The sequence below is a fragment of the Netta rufina genome, assembly GCF_964035555.1.
Source record: "Netta rufina genome assembly, chromosome: Z".
Taxonomy (NCBI): Eukaryota; Metazoa; Chordata; class Aves; order Anseriformes; family Anatidae; genus Netta; species Netta rufina.
This window is the reverse complement of record NC_140126.1, coordinates 62,015,133-62,034,942: the sequence shown is the minus strand read 5'-3', so window position 1 is coordinate 62,034,942 and position 19,810 is coordinate 62,015,133. Positions and strand designations below refer to the sequence as shown.

The 19,810-nt window shown below is 35.7% G+C and overlaps 1 protein-coding gene across 6 annotated transcripts in view; it reads left to right on the top strand.

Annotated features, from left to right (window-relative positions):
• DMXL1 (Dmx like 1) overlaps positions 1–19,810 on the top strand; it is a gene marked incomplete at its 5' end in the record, with an annotated part of 91,663 nt that overhangs the window by 8,198 nt on the left and 63,655 nt on the right. For all 6 annotated transcript variants that reach the window (XM_084305057.1, XM_084305055.1, XM_084305059.1 and 3 more), the window contains 8 exons: positions 2,454–2,579; positions 8,047–8,124; positions 10,090–10,168; positions 10,772–10,904; positions 13,204–13,270; positions 14,727–14,902; positions 16,092–16,281; positions 18,651–18,819. In XM_084305057.1, coding sequence (XP_084161183.1) covers positions 2,454–2,579; positions 8,047–8,124; positions 10,090–10,168; positions 10,772–10,904; positions 13,204–13,270; positions 14,727–14,902; positions 16,092–16,281; positions 18,651–18,819 — 1,018 coding nt within the window. The remainder of the gene's footprint in view (positions 1–2,453; positions 2,580–8,046; positions 8,125–10,089; positions 10,169–10,771; positions 10,905–13,203; positions 13,271–14,726; positions 14,903–16,091; positions 16,282–18,650; positions 18,820–19,810) is intronic.

Sequence of the window (19,810 nt, the reverse complement as noted above, 5' to 3'; positions counted from 1 at the left end):
GAAATGAATATTAATCGTCAAGTAATATCATTGTTTAAATGTAGCTAAAGGGAAGAGGATGTATAGCTCTTGAGCAAGATTTTATGTTTATAAATGGGGTGTTTGCAGGAAACGGCAAGAGTATCAGGTGTTTGCATACCTCTTTGAGCTGCTACTGTCCAGCAAAGCACAGGGTAGCAGTACTGCGTTCTGGTACTGTTTTAGGTCCTCATGTCTGATACATGGATGAATAAGCAAGTTCCTAAAAACTCTGGGGTGTGATAGTCACTTCAGAGTTCTTCCAGTGCAAAATCCAGGTGTATTCAAAATTTGTTTATAAATACGTTAAGACTGATAGTGTTCTTGATCCAGTTAAAATGGTTAGTTTTCCAACTTTGGGATTGGTGCTGGTACTTTGTGTTAGTATTTATGCCGCTTCTCACTCCCTTTGTTGGAAATATGGCAGTGTTGTGACTCCACGTGATCTCAGGCTTGTCTGTGAATGTAGAAATGGAGGGAAGCAGATGTGGATAAATCTAGTAAATTTACAACGTGTTGTTGTGGACTAGAGGGGCATGCAGAAGAAAGAGGCAGAGGACTTTATGCAGTCTTTGGCACTTCATTTGTTTAAAAACATTTCTAATAAGGTTGTGTTATCTCTTTAAAGTGGAGCATTTTGTTTCTTAAAACTGCCATCATGCAAAACAGTAAATTCAACAAAATGGCTTTGGGAAAAGATGTATATTTTGTACTTTGGAATAAACTTTGCTTAGTGGACTAAGGATTTAATTATTGAGTCACCAGGTGAGATGGTTTTCGACTTCAGAAAAAAATGTTCTGTGAGAAACAGATAAAAAAAAATTCAACATGTTACTGTGATGTCAAAATAATCGCTTTAAAATTTGAACAGAAAATAGAACTCAATCTCTTCTGGAATAAGTTTTAAATCAGAGCCTGCAGTTCAGTTTGCCCATTTGTAATAAATGATCCAGTTTTGGCAGAGGAACTGCACTGCTTGAAACTCCATGAAGGTAAGGAGGAGACGGGACAGGAAGGGGCACAAAGATGATAGTAAATGATCGTAAGTAAAGGTATTTAGTCTACAGAAGAATTCTAGACAGCACTTTCAACATTCACGTTATTTTAAAGGTGGGTGGTAGTCTGAAGGTTGAAAAATAATGACTGAATATTGGCAGAGAATGGTCATTGGTTTTCTGGGCAAGATGGTTTTGTAAAATAGACTAAACATGTTGCAGAGGAAATTAGCTTTGCACTGAAATCTTCATTTTTGTTTTATTTTTTCATTTTAATATATGTAATGGCACAATAGTCTAGGACAGGTTAGACAAGACTTACGCCTTGACCTGGAAGATCTGAAAGCATGACCATCAGATTTAAAAATTGCAAATCTAGCATTCCGTTTTTCTGCCTTTTTCAAGTCAAGAGTATTATTTATTTTTTTTTTAAGTAAATATACTAGAAATTAGGGGAATTGGTTGCAGTCTTCCATCTACTTATGGAAGTACTTATGATACTGTTCTGCTCTTGTATCTTCCTTGGCAGCAGCTTGTTTTCACAGTCCTTTTTGTTGTTTATCTCTCTGTTTTCACAGTCTTTTGACAGAATACAGTTGTTGGTGCTGATAATTTTCGTACTAGCTTACTGGCTCTTAATTTTTTTGTTGTTTGTGCATTCCTTGTTGCTAGACTTTGGTACTTGATATATTCTGTATGTTTATTGGATGATGCTGCCTACTATTGTTTCCAGAAGTTTCAAACCATTAATATTTCATGACATTTTAATCAGTGCCTAGTTTCTAATATCATTGACCTAAATATAAGAATTTCTATTTCATTCAGACATTGTAATACTCAACAGGTGGCTCTATAAAGGTGTTAGGTTACTTAGTGACAACATAAATTTAAGATAAAATGAATCCATGGCATGCAAGTACCACAAAATTTGTTAGTCTGAAACTTTAGCTTTTTTATAGCCAAGCTTCATTGTTTTCCTTTTGAATTTTATCTTTTCCTAAAGGGCTAACAGCATTTTAGCTTCTCACCTCTCTTCCCTCTTTTTGAAAAATTTTTAGATGTCTCTTTTTCGAGTCTAGGAAATATAATTGCTTTATACTGCTTCGCATGAACATTGTTTTTCATGTTTTTTCTTGTCTCATAGTTTTTTTTGTAAGTCCATCCATTTTGCCTCTTCAATTTTAAACCACTGTTTCCTTGTTACAAAAGTGTTGTGGTGTGCTTTTAAGTATGGAGAGAGCGTAATCTGCCATTTCTGTTGCTTGATTGAAATTGTAGACGTCTGTTTGATCTCTGCAACTGTCTTTGTACTTTTCTCTGCGTTACTCTACATGGATAAAATGCACTCACTATGTCGTTTCGTTCTTCACTGATATACTGATGCTATAAGTAGTTACAGCTTTGTTTAATTCTTCTGGTTTCTTTTCTTTTTTGTTTTAGGCATATGCATCAGGATGTGATATTGTTGTATTAGGGACTGACTTCGAAAGGTTACAGATAATCCCTGGAGCAAAACATGGAAACATCCAAGTGGGATGTGTGGACTGTTCGATGCAGCAGGGAAAGGTACGTAGGTGTTCATAACGATCATGTTCTAACAATGTCATGTTAAGTGCTTTCTCTGGGGTATGCAAGCTAAGGTGAGTGTTCACAAGAGTGAATAGTAAAATGGCTGATTGCTTCATCTCTTTCTTTATGGTAAGCAGCATAGGAAATGTGAAATAGTAAGCATGGTTATGAGATTGTAGAAGATATGTAGGGCTGCACAGGAAGTTGCATAGAGAAGATAACAATAATTTGACCAAAAGATGAGAAAGGTGGGATCAAAGGTAATTTATTCACTCTCTATTCACACTGCTGAGTATGTCATTGTCATCCTTTGATATGCTGGTGACTGGCAGCAGATGAGGTCTTCCATAAAATTCATTTTCAGGTCATATCTCTAGAAGAATAATATTCCTTTCAAGTAATTCATAAAGGCTTAAAATTGCTTTTGGATAGAGTATTCTAGATTTTCCTTTTTTGAGTTCTCATCGTCTTCTCATGTAGGTAGGTAAATTGTTATTTTAGACAGGTTTGAAATTATTCTTATAGACACCTTTCTTAACTGAAAAAAAAAATGAACAAAGTAGCTCTGTCTATTGGGATGTCATAGTGTTGTTAAGCTCTTCACCAGTGAAGTAGGAGCTGTGAATAAAAGTTGGCTTATGGAAAAGGTTTCTTTTTTTTTTCTTCTTTCATTTCTTTAAGCTTTAGAGGGTGGTAACATTATCATTCTGCATATCACTACAAGCCTTGTAAATTGATGAGCGCTTTGGCTAGATTATGGTGTCAGTCTTGAGATAAGATCTGCATAGAAACTGCTCTATGTTTACATGTGAAGTCTATGAATGACAGCCTAGAGGATCCACAGCTACTCTTCGTTCCTGCATTTTAATGTTTGAGTGATGAACTCTTGCAACAGTAGTGAAGAAGTATTATTGAAAATGTAGAAGTGTTCTCTTTTCCGTCTCTGATAGCTCAAAGCTGTAAAGAATGTTTGTTTCTCCCCTAGCTGTTAACTAGAAAGTTTTTTTTTGAATTCACTGGATGTATATTAATGGATGGTGAAACACATGTGTGGATCACTTAACACACAAGCTTATAATATTTTTTGGAAGGTCTTGACTTCCTGAGAGCAGTTCTGAACATATTTAGATGACAAGCCAAGCTGCCCTTGATTTACAGATTTATATATGTATGTACATTGATATATCTATATCTATATAGATATATATATCTATATATCTATATAGATATATCAAACTTCTGAACTTACTAAGTTTGGGGATTTTATCAGTTTTTAAATAGACCTACATGGTCACCTTGATTCTGCAGATTAGCATAGTTTGCTGCTAGTGATTAGTCTGACGTAGTTGCAGGGCACTGAAACAACTTTCAGTTGTGTGAATAAGTAGTGAATAACTAGGACTCTGTTGACTGGATAGGTCAGTGTATTTCCAGCCTGCTGCTGCAAAGATGGTATATCTTACAGAATCTTCATCAGTATTGACAATTTGTCTTCAGTTAACCTCCAGATTGTTCTTTAAGATCAATAGGAAGAAATGGAATGCAAATAATGCAGCTTAATTTCTGTAATTTTGAACCTTTCAAGACATCTCTTAATAATTTGTAGTGTATGAATTACATACCTTTTTAATTTTTTAACTTACAGAGAGCTGCTATGAAGCAGCTCTCTGCTTCATACAAATATATAACCTTATACAAATATCTGGCCTTTACTTCTGTTTGAAGGATTTCCCATCATTTGTAAAAGGGTTGTTTACTGGTTATGAAAGTAATAAGTTCGAATTTTCATTTGTGCCTGCCCTCTAAATCCAGTTTTAGTTTATTGGGAAGCTAATGCCTTGTGAAACAACTTCGAAGTAGCAACAGCTTGGAGGTTCATGATTGATCAATCCCTACCTTGGTTTTGAATGGTAGGCTGGGATATGGCACCATCTTCTCACTTCCTTAGTTTTGGGGAGAAACTTAACTTTGTCTTAACGAATGAGTTAAGTTGAATGAGAGTTTTTAATCATTCCAAGAGAGCATGCATGTATCTGTTTATATTTACAAGTGTTTGCATCTATATATGTTAAATAAATAAATAAATCTCACATAGATTTACAAGGACTAATTACTTCTACAAAGAGGACAATGTAATTGTAGGCCATTGAATCTCTTGCCTCTGGTTGTATGCAACATGGTAATGAAAGATTTATTTGGAAGTGAGTATTATACTTGACCATCTCCCACACAGCGTAAGCTACAAGCCTCTTGCCGCTTCTCCTAATTAACATGGAAATTAAGACTAAAACTTTTGATTTAAATATGACAAAAATTTAGTTTTTCTGATGGAGTGGCAAGTAGAAATACCTGACAGTGTACAAGAAGATGGCAGTAGCTTTGGATAAATTGAAATGTTTAATCAAAGTTGTTTTTAAGTGTCATAGCTGGTGACAACACTGTTACAATATATATGATGTGTTTTATTTATGGAACACAATATTTTACTAATGAAGAAAGTTGTAGGTAGTAATTAAAATTTTCATTTAATTTACATGCTAATAGGTTACTTGTAGAAAATTGGTTCTGTAAGTAAGAACAGTTCATTAAATAAGGCATTTTTTATCAGTAGGGCTACTAATTATTTTGAATTTGCAAGTTGAGTTTTGAATTCAGGCGTTATAATTAAATGAGCTGAACTTTTTTAGGCAGGCTGGATTCTTTTCAAAGTAACTGTTTTATTTCATGTTGATTGGTAGTGAATGATAATGTAGTTTAGTAAGACCTTCTCATGAATGGGAAAATTGTTGAGTCATTCTATTTAATATGGGGGACTAATGGGGAAAAACATAAGTGTATCCAGAAAGTATTTGATTATTAATATAACAATTATTAATAATATTAATATAATATATAATATAGCAATTACATATTTTGTTAATATATTATAAACTGATATACATAAGATTACAGTAAAATTTCATAAAATGAGACCAGTAGTAGTTCGGACAAAATAATGAGAGTGAAGGAAGTTCTTGTCCCAAAGGCTGATGTTTTATTCCTTGATGGTAGCACACCAATAGTGGTAACCTCTGTCTTACAACCCAATAAGGCATCTCCACACATAGTCAATACAAGGGCTTTGCAACACAAGAATTTTTCTGGGCAATTGTTGTGGTAATTTGGGAAGTTAGTCAACATTTAAATGTGCATTATTCTTTTTAGTGACACGCTGCTGAATGAGGACTAATGAGAGTGTCTATAATGCCATGGAAGCCTATGGAACTTCCATGTGGTAACAGTTGCTCTGGACACTTCCTTGTGTAGTGTTTTGGCATGCTAATATTAGTTTGTCTTAAAAAATAATATTAAAAAATAGGCAGAAGATCTGTCCACGTTTGGTTAAAAAAAAAAAAGGAAGAGGAAAAGTCTAATCAACATGATTCTGTGTAGACATGCTGCTGTTGGTGTCTGGAATGGAATTACTGGAATAAAAGAGTAACTGAGGTACTTAAAGAGGTTTAGAGAGGGCAGATATTAGTCTGAGATGGAAGGAAAAGGTTTGTTTAGCTGTTTTGTAACTGTGACAAAATTATTGTTGGCATTTCTGGGTCAGGCTGCTGTCTAGGTTGTTAGCTTGACGGAGGTTTAACTATCTGTTCTTTTTAATGCAGAGGGTTTCTTTGGAAACCATGGATCTACTGTCCCAATTTAAATATTAATTTAGGTACAATTGTTCAGTACTTTCTTCCTTAAAACATTTGTGGCTGATACTGAAATCAAAACATGTTCTATAAAGTGACTCTGACTTAACGTTGCTTTAAAAAACAATACTTTCTGAGCAAGAGCTTCACAGAAATAAGAAACTGACTATTGCAGAATATCAGAACTGTAGATAGTGGCATTATCTTGAGTTTTGGTTTAACCTGGCAGGCAGATGAGTAGCAGCCACTCACTCACTCTCTCCGGGTGGGATGGGTGAGAGAATCAGAAAGGTAAAAGTGAGAGAACTCATGGGTTTTCAGCCACTCCCAGAGAGCAGGGCCCACCACACGTAGCAGTTCCTTGGGTAGACAAACACCATCGCTCCCAGTGTCCCTCCCCCTTTCCTCCTTCTTTACCCCAGTTTTATTGCTGACTGTGACACCACATGGCACGGGACATCCCTGTGGTCCATTTGGGCCAGCTGTCCTGGCTGTGTCCCTTCCCAGTTCCTGGTGCACCCCCAGCCTCCTTGCTGGTGGGGAAGCACCAGAAGCTGAAGAGGCCTTCGCCCCGTGTGAGCACTGCTCCACAACAACTGATATGTCAGTGTGCTATCATCACTATTTTCATCAAAAATACCAAACACAGCATCATAGAACTCTCTATTAAGAAAATTTATTCTATCCCAGCTAAAACCGTGACATCTTGTTCCTCTTAATGTCAAGCATTACTTTAGAATTTAGGGTATTGGTTATTGGCATGACCTATGCAAACTTATAATTTCTGTAAATCTCTATACTTTTAGCCAACATTGCCTTGGGACTCTCTGCATGAGGCCTTTCATGTTAGGATCATTGGGTGGTTTGGTTTGGATTGGAAGGGACCTTAAAGACCACCTTCAGGCCCTGATATGGACCCCGAAGGGACATGACTTGTCACTGATTTCCACCTGGGCATTGAATTGTTGACCTCAGCTCTCTGGCTGTGGCCATCCGGCCAACTCTTTATCCACCATATAGTTCACTGTTCAAATTCATCTCTCTCCAGTTTAGAGACAAGCACATGTATGTGTCATGTTTTGTCCCTTCTTACAAGGTCTTTCAAATTTGCTTTTACATAGATGTCTTGAGATAAAATAGTCCTAATTTTGCATTAATACACATTTGGGTTAGCTGATGCCACTGATGGAATAAGAATTTGAAATACCAATGAATGCTGACTGTACTACAACTTGAAACCAGATACTTGAAATATTTAGTGCTAGCATTTAGTAGGTCTTCTGATTTTGTGATCTCCACATTGGATGTTTGGCTCGGGTAGCTCAAGTTTTCTGAATTAATGTTTCATAGGGTAACATATTGTCTTGCTGGGGAGGTTGACAAAAGTGCTCTGAATTGGATTTGTTTCCATTTCTTAGAATGTGAGCTCAGCAGATTCCTTTAGGGTCCTAATCAGTATTTACCTAATTATTTATGGAAGACATACTGGTTATAAATGTGATCTAAGGAAATAAAAATCCATGTGTCCACCTATACTCTCAACAGGTCATCGGGCCTAATGAGTAACTAAAGGATTGTACTTTTGTTATTGTCATCACTTGCTTTGTTATTTTGCTGGTTGTAATTTTTCTTCTGCTATCAAAAGTTAATATGGATATGAGCTTCATTTTTTTTTTTCTAAAAGGAAAATTAACAGTAGAATCACCAAACCACATTTCATTCTTGCTTGTTCTATACCTTGTTTCTTATGCATGTGTTTATGTACATATAATTTGCTTTAGATTGCAGCTTCCTATGGAAATGTGATTTGTATCTTTGAGCCAGTTAGCCTTTTGAAGCAGAACAGCAGTCATCATAATGTAAGTAGTTCATTGCTCCTTAATTTCATTTACTCAGTTGTAAAGCTTAACTAATTACTCTGGTTTACTTTAAAATTGAGTATGTCTTTAATGTCTTCATTTAATGCTGGAATGAAATTGAGATATAGGATGGTCATTGGGAAGTGGAAATGGTAGGAGGAGGGCAGAGAAGTTATTTGAAATAGTTCTTTAAAAATATGTTTCACTGTAATGCTTCATCTTACTGATTTTTTTTTTTTTTCTTGCTCTAAAATTTATATTCAAAAAAATTCCAGAACCAAACGTGTATTCCAGAGAATATAGCCATTACCTTAGGAATTCCTTTCCGAACCATCTTGTGTAGCCTTTATGTCCTGCTATGTTTTACAGTTTCTATTTTAACCTCATTTTATAGAACTGCGTACACTTCTTCAAACGTGTAATATTTTCAAAAAGCCTATTAGGACTCCTGTATAACATCTAACTGAATGCTTATATGTAAGAGTTACAGTGGTGAATAAAACTCCAGTCTCTCGATAGCATGGCTTGCAGCTGGTGACAGTGTTTTAGTGAATCATCGGTCTGAATATTAATTTCTGCCAAGTAAGGTGTTTTAGAACAAGTTATTTATCCATGCGTCTTACATGGAAAGGATTACTATTATACTTGAAGTACTAGGGTCCAATCAATGTTGGTTTGACAATATGAGCAACAATTGCTTGAGGAGCTCTCTATTCTTCTCACAGGGCTTGGTCTCTCCGTTTGCATTAACAAATTTTTTGCACAGCTATATAATTGGTTCCCTTCATGCTAAGCAAGTCAGTCATATGGTTCCTGCTGTATCTGTAAAACAGTTGTTTTTGATATACTTACTAAATAGCAGGTATTGAATATACATGTTATGTTTTATACCACTGGAAAGAAGTGGAATAAAATCATGGTAAAATGGGACTTCGTATGTTCACGTGAAGTTTTTAGATATATTGCTTTCTGTTTGATCAGTGGGGCCATTGAATCCACTCTAAATATGTTTTTCTATGCCATTAACAATACCTATGTCTTGAAACTTGAAAATTACTGTAGTACCTGTAAGCAGTAGAGGAAGTGCTCTTCCACTAATGATTTTCTTTCAAATATATCAAATATTCACAACTCAAGAAATATTTAGTTACATCATTCTTGCAGTTAACTTCTCTGCAATAATTTAAAGGGTAATTAAGTTTTAATAATGTTGTCTGTCTTTTCAATTTGTTAGTATATTCAGGATTTTAAAAAAAGTCAGCTTCAGAAATACTTGCTTCATATCCTTATCTACAAATGCATCTTAACTGTTTTCCACCATATCTAGAAGATTTAGTGGTGGAATTAAGTGGTTGTATTTTAGCTCTCATATACATTGATTTGATATTTTTGTAGTGGGGGGTAATTAGTTTAAAACTCTGTGAATTCAAAACAAAAACACTGTGTTCTTAATGTTATAACCTATTATGAAGCCAGACAGGATAAATATTTAGTGATTCTAATCCTCACATTGTTTCAAGGAAAGAAGGAATAACCAAAAACTAGAGTTGTCAACTATCTTAAGATTTGTATGATATATTAGATCCTGAACTTACTGATAACATCTAATTTAACAGTACTACTGATAACAAATAGTAAATGCATTGTGTACTTCTGATATTTTTTAATGAAATCACACTTCCTTTTAGAAAGCTCAGATCCTGATGATGATTATACAATCAAATTTTTTTCAAGCTTTATTATTTAATTAAGTTAAAAACATCTATTTGATCACATAAATGGAAAGCTCTCTTGTTTTAAAGTCAGCATGAAACAATTTTTGTTAGATAAGTAGTCACTTATTTTTAGAAACATCCTTCATTAAAGTTGGATAGTGTAGTGAAGATGGGATGTTTTTAGTATGAAAGGGGAGGGGAAGAAAGCATTTCTATGCTAATGCATTTCTATGCTAACTTAACATTTCAGAGGTTACATTATCAGTGGCAGAAGAATGCTCAAATCGTACTGGAAGGTATAGCACATAATCTAACATGGGATCCCGCAGGTAAGAAGAGAATATAAGAAACACTTAACTCTTTGAGCAACTGATTTCTCATTTAGATTTCACTATTCCTTGGAGACAAAGAAAAGATTGTTTTGTTCTAGCATGATAGAAAATACCAAAATGAAGTGAAATCTGCCTTTGGTTACTTGTAACGAGAGGAGAGACAAATTATTAGATGAATGTGTATGGTGTTACTTGATTATCCTAATCTCAGCAATATGTAATGTTTTAAAAAGTGGCTTAAATAAGTATTGCAGTGAAAGAGGGACATACACAGTAGCTCTGGGTCCCTCTCTTTAGAAAAGACTGCTCTGAAAATATGATGGATTTTCACAATGTCAGCTGTACATACTGAAGTCAATATGTCTCAATACGGGAGAGTACAAGCTACCTTCTTTCACGATTGATCCAATCTATCAGTGCGGTGAAGGACACACTGCTGTTATAACTTTGATATAAAAAAGCATACGTTTAATATCTGGTATTATTTTGTTCTCCAGTGTATCTGGTTTCAGAACACAGAACTATCTTGTTTCTGTCTTTAGAGAAATCTATATTTTTCTACTTGTTTTGTACTTACATTGTTATAAATACATGTTTTAGGCACTCGCCTTTTGACTGGTTCCAGTTGTCTTCAGCTCTGGTCCAATGTTCCTTCTGAAAACTCTTCTGACAATGACAACACTGAAAGAACAGATGTTGGATGTGGAGAATGGAGGTGTATCTGGCAATGCAAGTAAGAAACTGGTTTATAAAAAATTCCTTTTTTGCTTGCTGTTTTATACCTTTCAGATTAAATACTTATTGTAGTACAACGAAACCCTACTTCAATTTGATAAAGACTATTAAACGTGATAAATTTGAATTGTATTTCCCTTGAATGTGTGACATTTATTTCTTCCTACAAGATTAGTTGTAAGTAATTGTAACTAGTTGTTTTGAGGTAGTTTATGCTTTTAAGCAGATGTGCAATTATATTGAGTACTATTAGAATGCTGTGTAAAGGCTGCTATTGTGACCATCTCAGCAGACTTTGTTCCTTGTACAGTAAGTGAGATGAAAGTTGCATATTTGAAGGTTATTATACTTGCAGTAACAGTTCAAATAAAATTTGTTCAGATAAATTTCTTCTACTACACCTCTGTTTGCTTCGCACACACCCTCCCACATTTTGCTTTTTCTGTATTTATTTTGGATATCTAGAAGATTCATGCAAAGATGGACAGTTTCTGTTTTTCTACATCTCTGAATGCTTTTCTCATATTCATGCTAGCTAATCCTTAGAGTTTTTGTGTCCATGTATTGGTACAGTCAGAAGAGTTTTAGTTCAGTACTTCTGTTTTTATGCCAAATCATGGTCCTTCCCACCATAGGAAGACTCTTCTAATACATCAAGTGCACTGGTTGCTTGGGATTAGTGTTCCATATGGCAGCCTCTTTAATTAAGTCTTCCTAAATGGTTGGCTGGAGAGACCAACCTGCAGTTACTCTGCATGAAACACGTGGCATTAGGAGGTAGTTCCCTGGACGTACCTGGAAAAGCCCTTTTTTAAAAAATCTTTCAATTGTTTCTTTTTCCCTGTATTCCCACACTTTACAAGCAGTGTGTTTAAAATCCCAAGATTATCCAACAGAAAAATTTTATTTTGAATATGGTAAACTTTCTAAATTACAAAGTAAATATTTAGTCAATTTATTGACTAAACTTCTGGGCCATCATTTCTTCTCCTTATGGAGAAGTCGTCAGATTGCAGATACAATGCCGAAGTTATGGCTTGAGGATCTGGGAGTGTGGTAGTAGCAGTCAGTAACATGCAGATACTGCTCTTCCTCTGTCCCTTCAATAAGTTTCTCATTTGTATCTCAAACCTTACAGCAGTCTTCGTTTAATACCTCTAAATTAATTTTGCGGAGGAATGAGACCTGGGTTTTGCATACTTTGAACTAGCAGGCCCTGGTAAGGGTCAACAGAACTTGCTCTGTCAAGCAAGTGCTTTTGTGCCTGTGTCTTCTAGCATTTGTATGTCTGTTAGATTTAGAACAGTTTTTCTTGTTAAGAAGTTTGCAGGATACCGATCTTGCAATACTGTCCTATGCCAGAGTATTTTTAATGTCTGAAGGAGGCATTCCCAAATGTCTTAATATTGGCTGTAGTAGGACCACATTGCTGAAATTGAGTTGGAAATTGCCTTTCTCTGATGTGCAGATTTTGTAATTGACTTGCTGCTCTTATTGCATATACTAACATGCTTGCAAAGACCCAATGGCTAACTTAATCCTTTCAAAAGTTAGGCTTTACAACTTGTTACACAAGTCTAATAAATTAAATATGAAAAATATACAATGTACTTTAAGTGCATAATTAAATTCTTGTATGTTCTTGTTGCCACTAATAAGCCTGTTGTGTAGGTGCCAGCTCAGTGCTTGAAAACCTGCAAAATACTTTTTGTATTTTCCAGTGAAAGTAAAATGCGGGAGAAACAAACCACTGAACTAGGTCTAGGTTTTTCAGTGTTGCTGCTTCTACCACTCTGACTATTAATATAAGAATTAATTTCAAATACTTAAGTGTATTATTCTTTTTATACATTTTTGTTTTCTTCAGTTATAACTGTGGGGAATATGAGAAACTGAGTTCTCTTTTTTCAGAATACTTGGAAGATAACATGGGCTGAAAGAACTCTGTTTGAAATCCAATTACTTACAAAGTGGAAATGGAGCATATTTGGGGTGAAGCACACAAGTTTAGCCACTGTTTTTCAATTACAGTAATTTGTAATATAGGATACTGTGCTTGCTCTCAGCTACAAATTTTTAGTTTCCTGTTTATCCTGTTTAACCATAACGAGGTGTTGTACACAAGTTTGCCTCTTCCTTCTCAACTTTGTTAAAGCTTAAATTGTTCCATATAGTACATTGGACACCTGCATATAAGAATTAGATCACTTTTGTCAATTCAAATGTAAAAACTGTTTTAGAGTTCTGAAAAAGTTCTTAAAACTTATTTTCTATTTTTAAATTTATTTATTTCATAGAACTGCTTCTCAAGTTTGTTTAATGAAGTTTTCGCCAGATGGGGAGTTTTTTGCTACTGCTGGAAAGGTAAACTTTTTGTTGTTTCATACAAATTCAGATAGCTTTTTTTTTTCTTAGGTTTTCTAATGAAAACTTTCATTTTTATAGCTTTTTTTTTTTTGCATAGTCTTTCCAGTGATCTCTATGTACGTTTACACTTTTACTAAAAGGAGAATTTGGGAGAAAGATAATAAATACACAGATGGGGAAAACAATAAAATATTCCGAGTACTATTTTAAAATACCTATTTGGAGTCAGTATTAAACTGTAAAACATCAGAATATACTTTCCCACATAGTTAACATGAGTCTGTAGCCCATCTTATAGATCAGCTTTGTTTGCCTCTCTAGTGGCTTCTCAGCAAAAGCATTAAAACCCCTTGAGAAAATAAAGCATAATCTCACCATATCTTTTCACTTTCTTATGCATTATCAAATTTATCTTTTATTTATACTAGCAAACTTTTTGTTTGCATTTTATAAAAGAATAATATCCTAACGATTGAGAGCAGAGAAGTCAAGTTGGTGTAAAGCAGCCAGTGAAAAAAATATCACAAATACATACAGGAGTTTATACTACTTATTAAGGGATGCTAAATGAATAGCTTGGAGATCCAAGTAATACTGTTGTCCTTATATGAGGGGAGATTCACAGTGATGAGTTAAAAAAAAAAAAAAATAATAATAATAATCTTGTGAGAATTAATGGAATTTTCAAATTAGATGGGGGGGAGAGAGAGGGAATAAGTTATGTTTCCAGATTACTGTTTTTGAAAAGACACAGAAAACCTTACACTATGAGTAGTTTTTACACAGATTAACAGATAGATGCTAGTTTAGTGATGAAGTTTATGCTGCCTAAAATAAATAATCTAGCAGAGACTTCAGAATTATTAAAAAGAAAACAAAATGCTAGAATGCACCACTTATACCTACTTACATATTGAGTTTATCAGCAACTTGTAAATCTAGATCCAGGTTAGTTTATCTGGTCCTTAAAGATATATGGACAGTCTCTAAATACATGACTTTTCAATTTTTCTATTAGCATATGTAAGAAAAGTGTTCTCTTGAGAACTGAACTTGAATTTTGAGATGTCATCTTTGACCTGTGTTTGTATTCCTAGAATTGAATGTTGTGTAACTTGTTTTTTTCTGCCAAAGTACAGTAATGAGTGCTATTGGTATTTGAATCGCAATACAGCTTGAAGATTTGTAGCTAAAAACTGACAGCTAATCAGAAGAAGCTAAATCAAAATCAAATTAGTAATGGCAAGACAGATTAAAAGGCAACTCTGCTACCATGTTTTCTTTATAATCGGGTTTTGAAGTTCTATTTACTGAGCTGAGTTATTGTCATCAGAGAAGTAATTTACTTGGAAGAAAATTTAAAACCAAGGAGATGGATTTTAAAGTATGAAGTCCGTCTGATGCGTCATCGTTATCTATTCTTACTTAATGTGCCAACCCCTCCCCACCCCAGGACGACTGTCTTGTGAAAGTGTGGTACAACACAGACAGCTGGCGATCAGCCGTAACACCACCAGGTGTGAGTCCAGGAAAAGAAGCACAAGAAATTGATTTTTCATTTGTTTATTTGGCCCATCCTCGGTCAGTAAACTCATTCTCATGGAGGAAGACCAGCAAATTCATGCCACGGTGAGTAGTTCTAACAATGTAAACAGTTTGTAAACTGTTCAAAAAAAAAAAAAAAAACAAAACAAAACAAATCAAAAGAAAAGTCAGAGTAGTTCAAAAGTCCTATCACTTCATGGTTTCTTTTAGAAGTATTCAAATATTTCTTAAGGTTCTTAAAATTTGTTTCTCTACCCAGTACAAAACTAGACCTCTGTCAGAAACAATATCTGCAAATTGGATTAAAATGATCATTCTGAATTGATGGTTTGGGGGTTTTCATTTTTGTGTTCTGACTACTCCTAAATATCCTTTCCCTAGTTTTTGTAAGTAACTGTAATCTCAAACTGAAATAACATTAGCAATTTTGTATCCTGCAGGCGGGCTTTTATTGTGACTATTATTCCAATCGGTAGCCATTTGAATTCTGCATACCTTTGTGTCTGGGCAAGTTTATGCTGTCTTTTGTACCAACCTTAAAAACAACCCTTATACAAACAGAAAGCTGTTACCACAGTCCCTTAATAAGTTGGGAAAATCCACTTATTCCATGACGCCTACTTCAGTGTCAGAAGATCCATGGCATTTTTGAATCTTGGCTAAAACGAAATTGTAAACTTACATGAGCTGGAAATCTCATGATCTGTATATTTTTTGCAGTGTCTAGTTTAAGTTAATCGGATTTTTTGCAGATATATCTAATGGAAATTTCACTTGGAAAAACAGTCATTAAGAGAAGTTTGTAGTTCTAAATTCGCAGTTGTATTCCTGATACTGCACTGGTTTCTCTGCTTTGAATATGTAGTTTTGAAAGTGCTAAGTAACAGTAAGACCTGGAGAACTGAGGAAGGGTATGCAGGGTATGATTAGTGTTTTGTGTGAAGGGCTTTGAAAAGAAATACATAAATAATGTTGGAGCTAGGACTGAATCAGTAAATTGAAATCCATTATTCAGTGTTCCACAGTTGTTATTAAGTTTGACGTTTGAAAATTATTGAAGTAATTTATGTTTGGATACTTGAATAGACATGAAAGCCTATCATATAGCATTAGTTTTTCCAAGAATGTCTTTTCAAATGTTTATTTCCTTAGTACATAAGCAACTTTGTGCAATTCTAAAAACCAGTAATGGAAACAGTTTGGTGCTGTTGCTTTGGTTTCATGCTATGTGACTGTAAGTGGCATCTTCACACCTTAAATTTTCTTTCATTAGTGGTGCTGTCTGCAATGTTCTCCTGACTTGCTGTAAGGATAACGTTTGTCGTCTCTGGGCAGAGACTTTGTTACCCAATGACAGCCTGTTATATGGTGGAGGAAACAACAACTGGACTGAAGCAGTGAACTTCACAAATAACTTCAAGAGAAATACTTCAAGTAAGGAACGAATGCAAAATGCATTAGAGGTAAGAAGTGAAATTGAACATTGAGAATAAACACATGTACACAGACAATGTTAGACAGGATTGTAACTGATACCTTGAACATGTATTAGAAACTATAATCCTTCAGAGAATAGGTCTGTATATTGTTATAAAACAATAAATTTAATTGAAATCATCCTTATGTTTACCTGGCAGACAGCAAGAGCTGACAGCCATCCTATTGAGCTTTAACGTTAGAAAACACAATGATGTTATGTCAATGCTACATACATTATTCAGGTGACTGAAGCAAAGTGGTTTTATGTTATGTTGTTCAAAGAGCCAGGAACAGTATGGAGCACATTGTGTACGCAGGATGTGTAGAACCCACAAATAATGCTGCCTTTGTATGGTAGAGGTTCACTTGTTACCTGCGAAGGTGTGGCGTGTTCTCTGGCTTCTGCAGTTGGAAAAGTGGTGGACTGAGAGAAGATGACCTTTGTCTTCCTGCTACAGTCCTTAGGTAGAACTGGCAGCTCTCTAGCTGTATCTCTAGGGCAAATGATCTGTAACAAATATTTTCTAAGCAATGGGAAACACAAATAAAGTGAAGCATTGCAGTTCTGCAGCAAAGCTCTGTGGACTATGTTTGTGGACATAGTACTTTTGTATTAATTGAGTGATGTAGTCAGCATAGTAATGGTACCTCTATAGCATGTGCATAGATGAAAAATTTGTCAGACTGCAAGACACAGCAGAGCAAACAAACTATTCCAATAGAAGTTAAAAAAAAAAAAAAAAAAAAAGAAGTTGGAGACAGTTTTGTGTTTCTTTTCAAAGTAAGAGGCAATGTTTAAAAAAAAAATGCAAAAATTATGAGGATATTATTTTACATATGTGCTGTGGGTAGATGCAAAGGATAACAAGTCTAAAGGAATACCAAGAGTATCATACCAACTGTAATAGAAATCATGTATCTTTTTATACCTTTTCGTGCTTGTATAGATAACTACAGCACAACAGACTTGAAATGTGCACTTTTTGGAGTGTGACTCTCTAATACTGTTGTAGTTGATATTAAAAATTCCTTTGTTTTTCCATTTGGGATAAACCTCCTTGCGTGGATGGGGTTTGTGGTGGTTTAATTCTGGCAGATAGCACCACCATACTGCTCTTTCATTCCCTCTCAGAAGGACAAGGGGAGAAAATATGACTAAAAAAGGGTTTTGGGTTGAGATAGGGACAAGGAGACCACTCACCAATTACTATGACAGGCTAAACAGACTCAGCATAAGGGAGATGAATGTAACTTATTGCCTATTGATAGCAGACTACAGCAGTGAGAACTAAAAGCAAGCTAAAAACACTTTCTCCCTCCATCCACCTCTTCTGTGTTCACCCCTGAGCAGTGCAGGGGAAATGGAGAACAGGGGCTGCAGTTAGTCCATAATACTATGTCTCTGCTGCTACTTCATCTTTACTTTCTTCCTCTGCTCCAGTGCAGAGTCCCTCCCATGTGATGTTGTCCTTCCCAAACTAATCCAGTACAGGCTTCCCACAGTTTTTGAAGCCTGTCGGTCCTCCACGGGCTGCAGCGTGGAGATCTGCTCCATGGGGGACCCATGGGCTGCAGGGGGACAGCCTGCTCCACCAGGGGCCTCTCCCTGCACAGCCCGCAGGGGAACTGCTGCTGCCTGCCTGCAGCACCTCCTGCCCTCCTGCTGCACTCACATGGGGGGCTGCAGGGCTGTTGCTCTCACCCCTCTCTCCCAGCTGCTGTTGCAGTGCAGGTTGGTTTTTTTTTTTCCCTTTCTTAAATCTGCTCTCCCAGAGTCCCAACCAGCATCACTCATGGCTTGTCACTGGCCAGCTTCGGGTCCTTTCCAGAGCAGGTGGAGCTGGCTCTGACCTGATGGGGGTCAGCCCTACCAATGGGGCAGCTGCTGGGCTCTGTTCACAGAGGCTATCCCTGCAGCCCCCTGCTACCAAAATCTTCTCACAGAAACCTAATAGTAGGGTGAACCTTAAAATCTAAGGCTTTAACCTGTGGGCTCCTCATAGGGCCCTTATGGGAGAAGAGGGGGGAATTACTCATCTAATCACATGCAAAGTACTGATGTAAACTTTCACAGTGTCGCTGAAACAAGATTATTTGGATTTCTTTCCTTTTTCATTCAGAATCTTTACTAAGTGTGATGTTTATGAAACAGTAATATTTTCTGTTCAGTATCTTTCTACCGAAGGTACCATCTGAATGTTGTAATTTTTGCAGGAAGCTCTGCTGATACTATGAAGTAGATTTTAAACTGAAAAATATATTTCATGCCCTATTGTTTAGAAAATCACTTACAGATTAAATCTGCTTTTTCTTTTTGAAAGGAATTAAAAATGACACCTTATTCTTCATGCAGTTAAACCTGAAGCACTTTCGACGAGGGAGGAGGAGGTCTGGTGCTGTTGTAGCACATACTGGATACTCTCCACATCAGCAAGATCCTCACGAAGTTCACAGGAACATTCCTCCTCATGCAAATGCACTCTGTCACTTCCATATTGCTGCCAGTATCAATCCAGCCACAGGTAGGAACCATGGTAAATCCTTGCTACCAGGCAACTACTATTTTCTCTTAGGTATGCTTTGTCTGCCTAAGCTTTAATTTGTCAGTTCTGTTTATCTGACTGTGCAAAATGGCTAGCAAGTTGGTTTCATTTAATTCTTGGAAGAACCTTTATCCAGTAATAAAATTCTTGGAGCAGATTTTCTCTGCTTTCATGGCTTTCATTTTCTGTCATGTTTTAACTGAAATTTATAGTGGTCTGAGGTGCAGTATTTGTGACTAGGTTTACAAATTCAATGTTAATTGTGTTGGCTGCGTGCACTGTATTGTAGAGTGAACAGTGATAAAAAGCTTGGAGATTTATTTGTTTAAAATGATTACCTAATACTAAACATCTAAAGTAACCATGCATCTCCCTACTACTGTTCTGTCTCTGAACCAGGCAAAACACATCTGCATCTTGTGTTCCATAAACTTCAATATTGTTTTGCTCATGCATTATGTTGCAAGGCATTATGGGAAGAAAAAAAAGAAAACTTCTAGTAACTAATATTTTAGTTTTCATAATTTTATGCCCATGCTGAAAATGAAGCATTATGTCCACCAATTGAAAAACTAAATGGAAATGTGTTATTAAAGAGCCTTTCATTATGGTTTTACTGCTGTGATGTGTTTTAATGTGTCAAGACTTAAGTAGTTCAAGAAAAGGATTATGTAATGTATTTGCCCATTAAGGCCCGTCTTAAACTTAGTATTTTTAATTTTTTTTTGTCCTGCCTAACCATTGTTTGAAAGGCCACTTTTTGCTTTCATGCATTAGGTCATATTTGTAGCTGTACAATCTTTGGCGTGATTACAAAGAACAATGAGTTTCTTTATTGATGCTAGGTTAAGCAATCTGTGAACACTTTGTTCAGGAAGAAAATCAGAGTTAGTCCTCATCATTTTTAGTATTAGCTCTCATGTTTCTCTCACAGATACATGTAGAATTTCACACAGTAACAAAAAGTGTT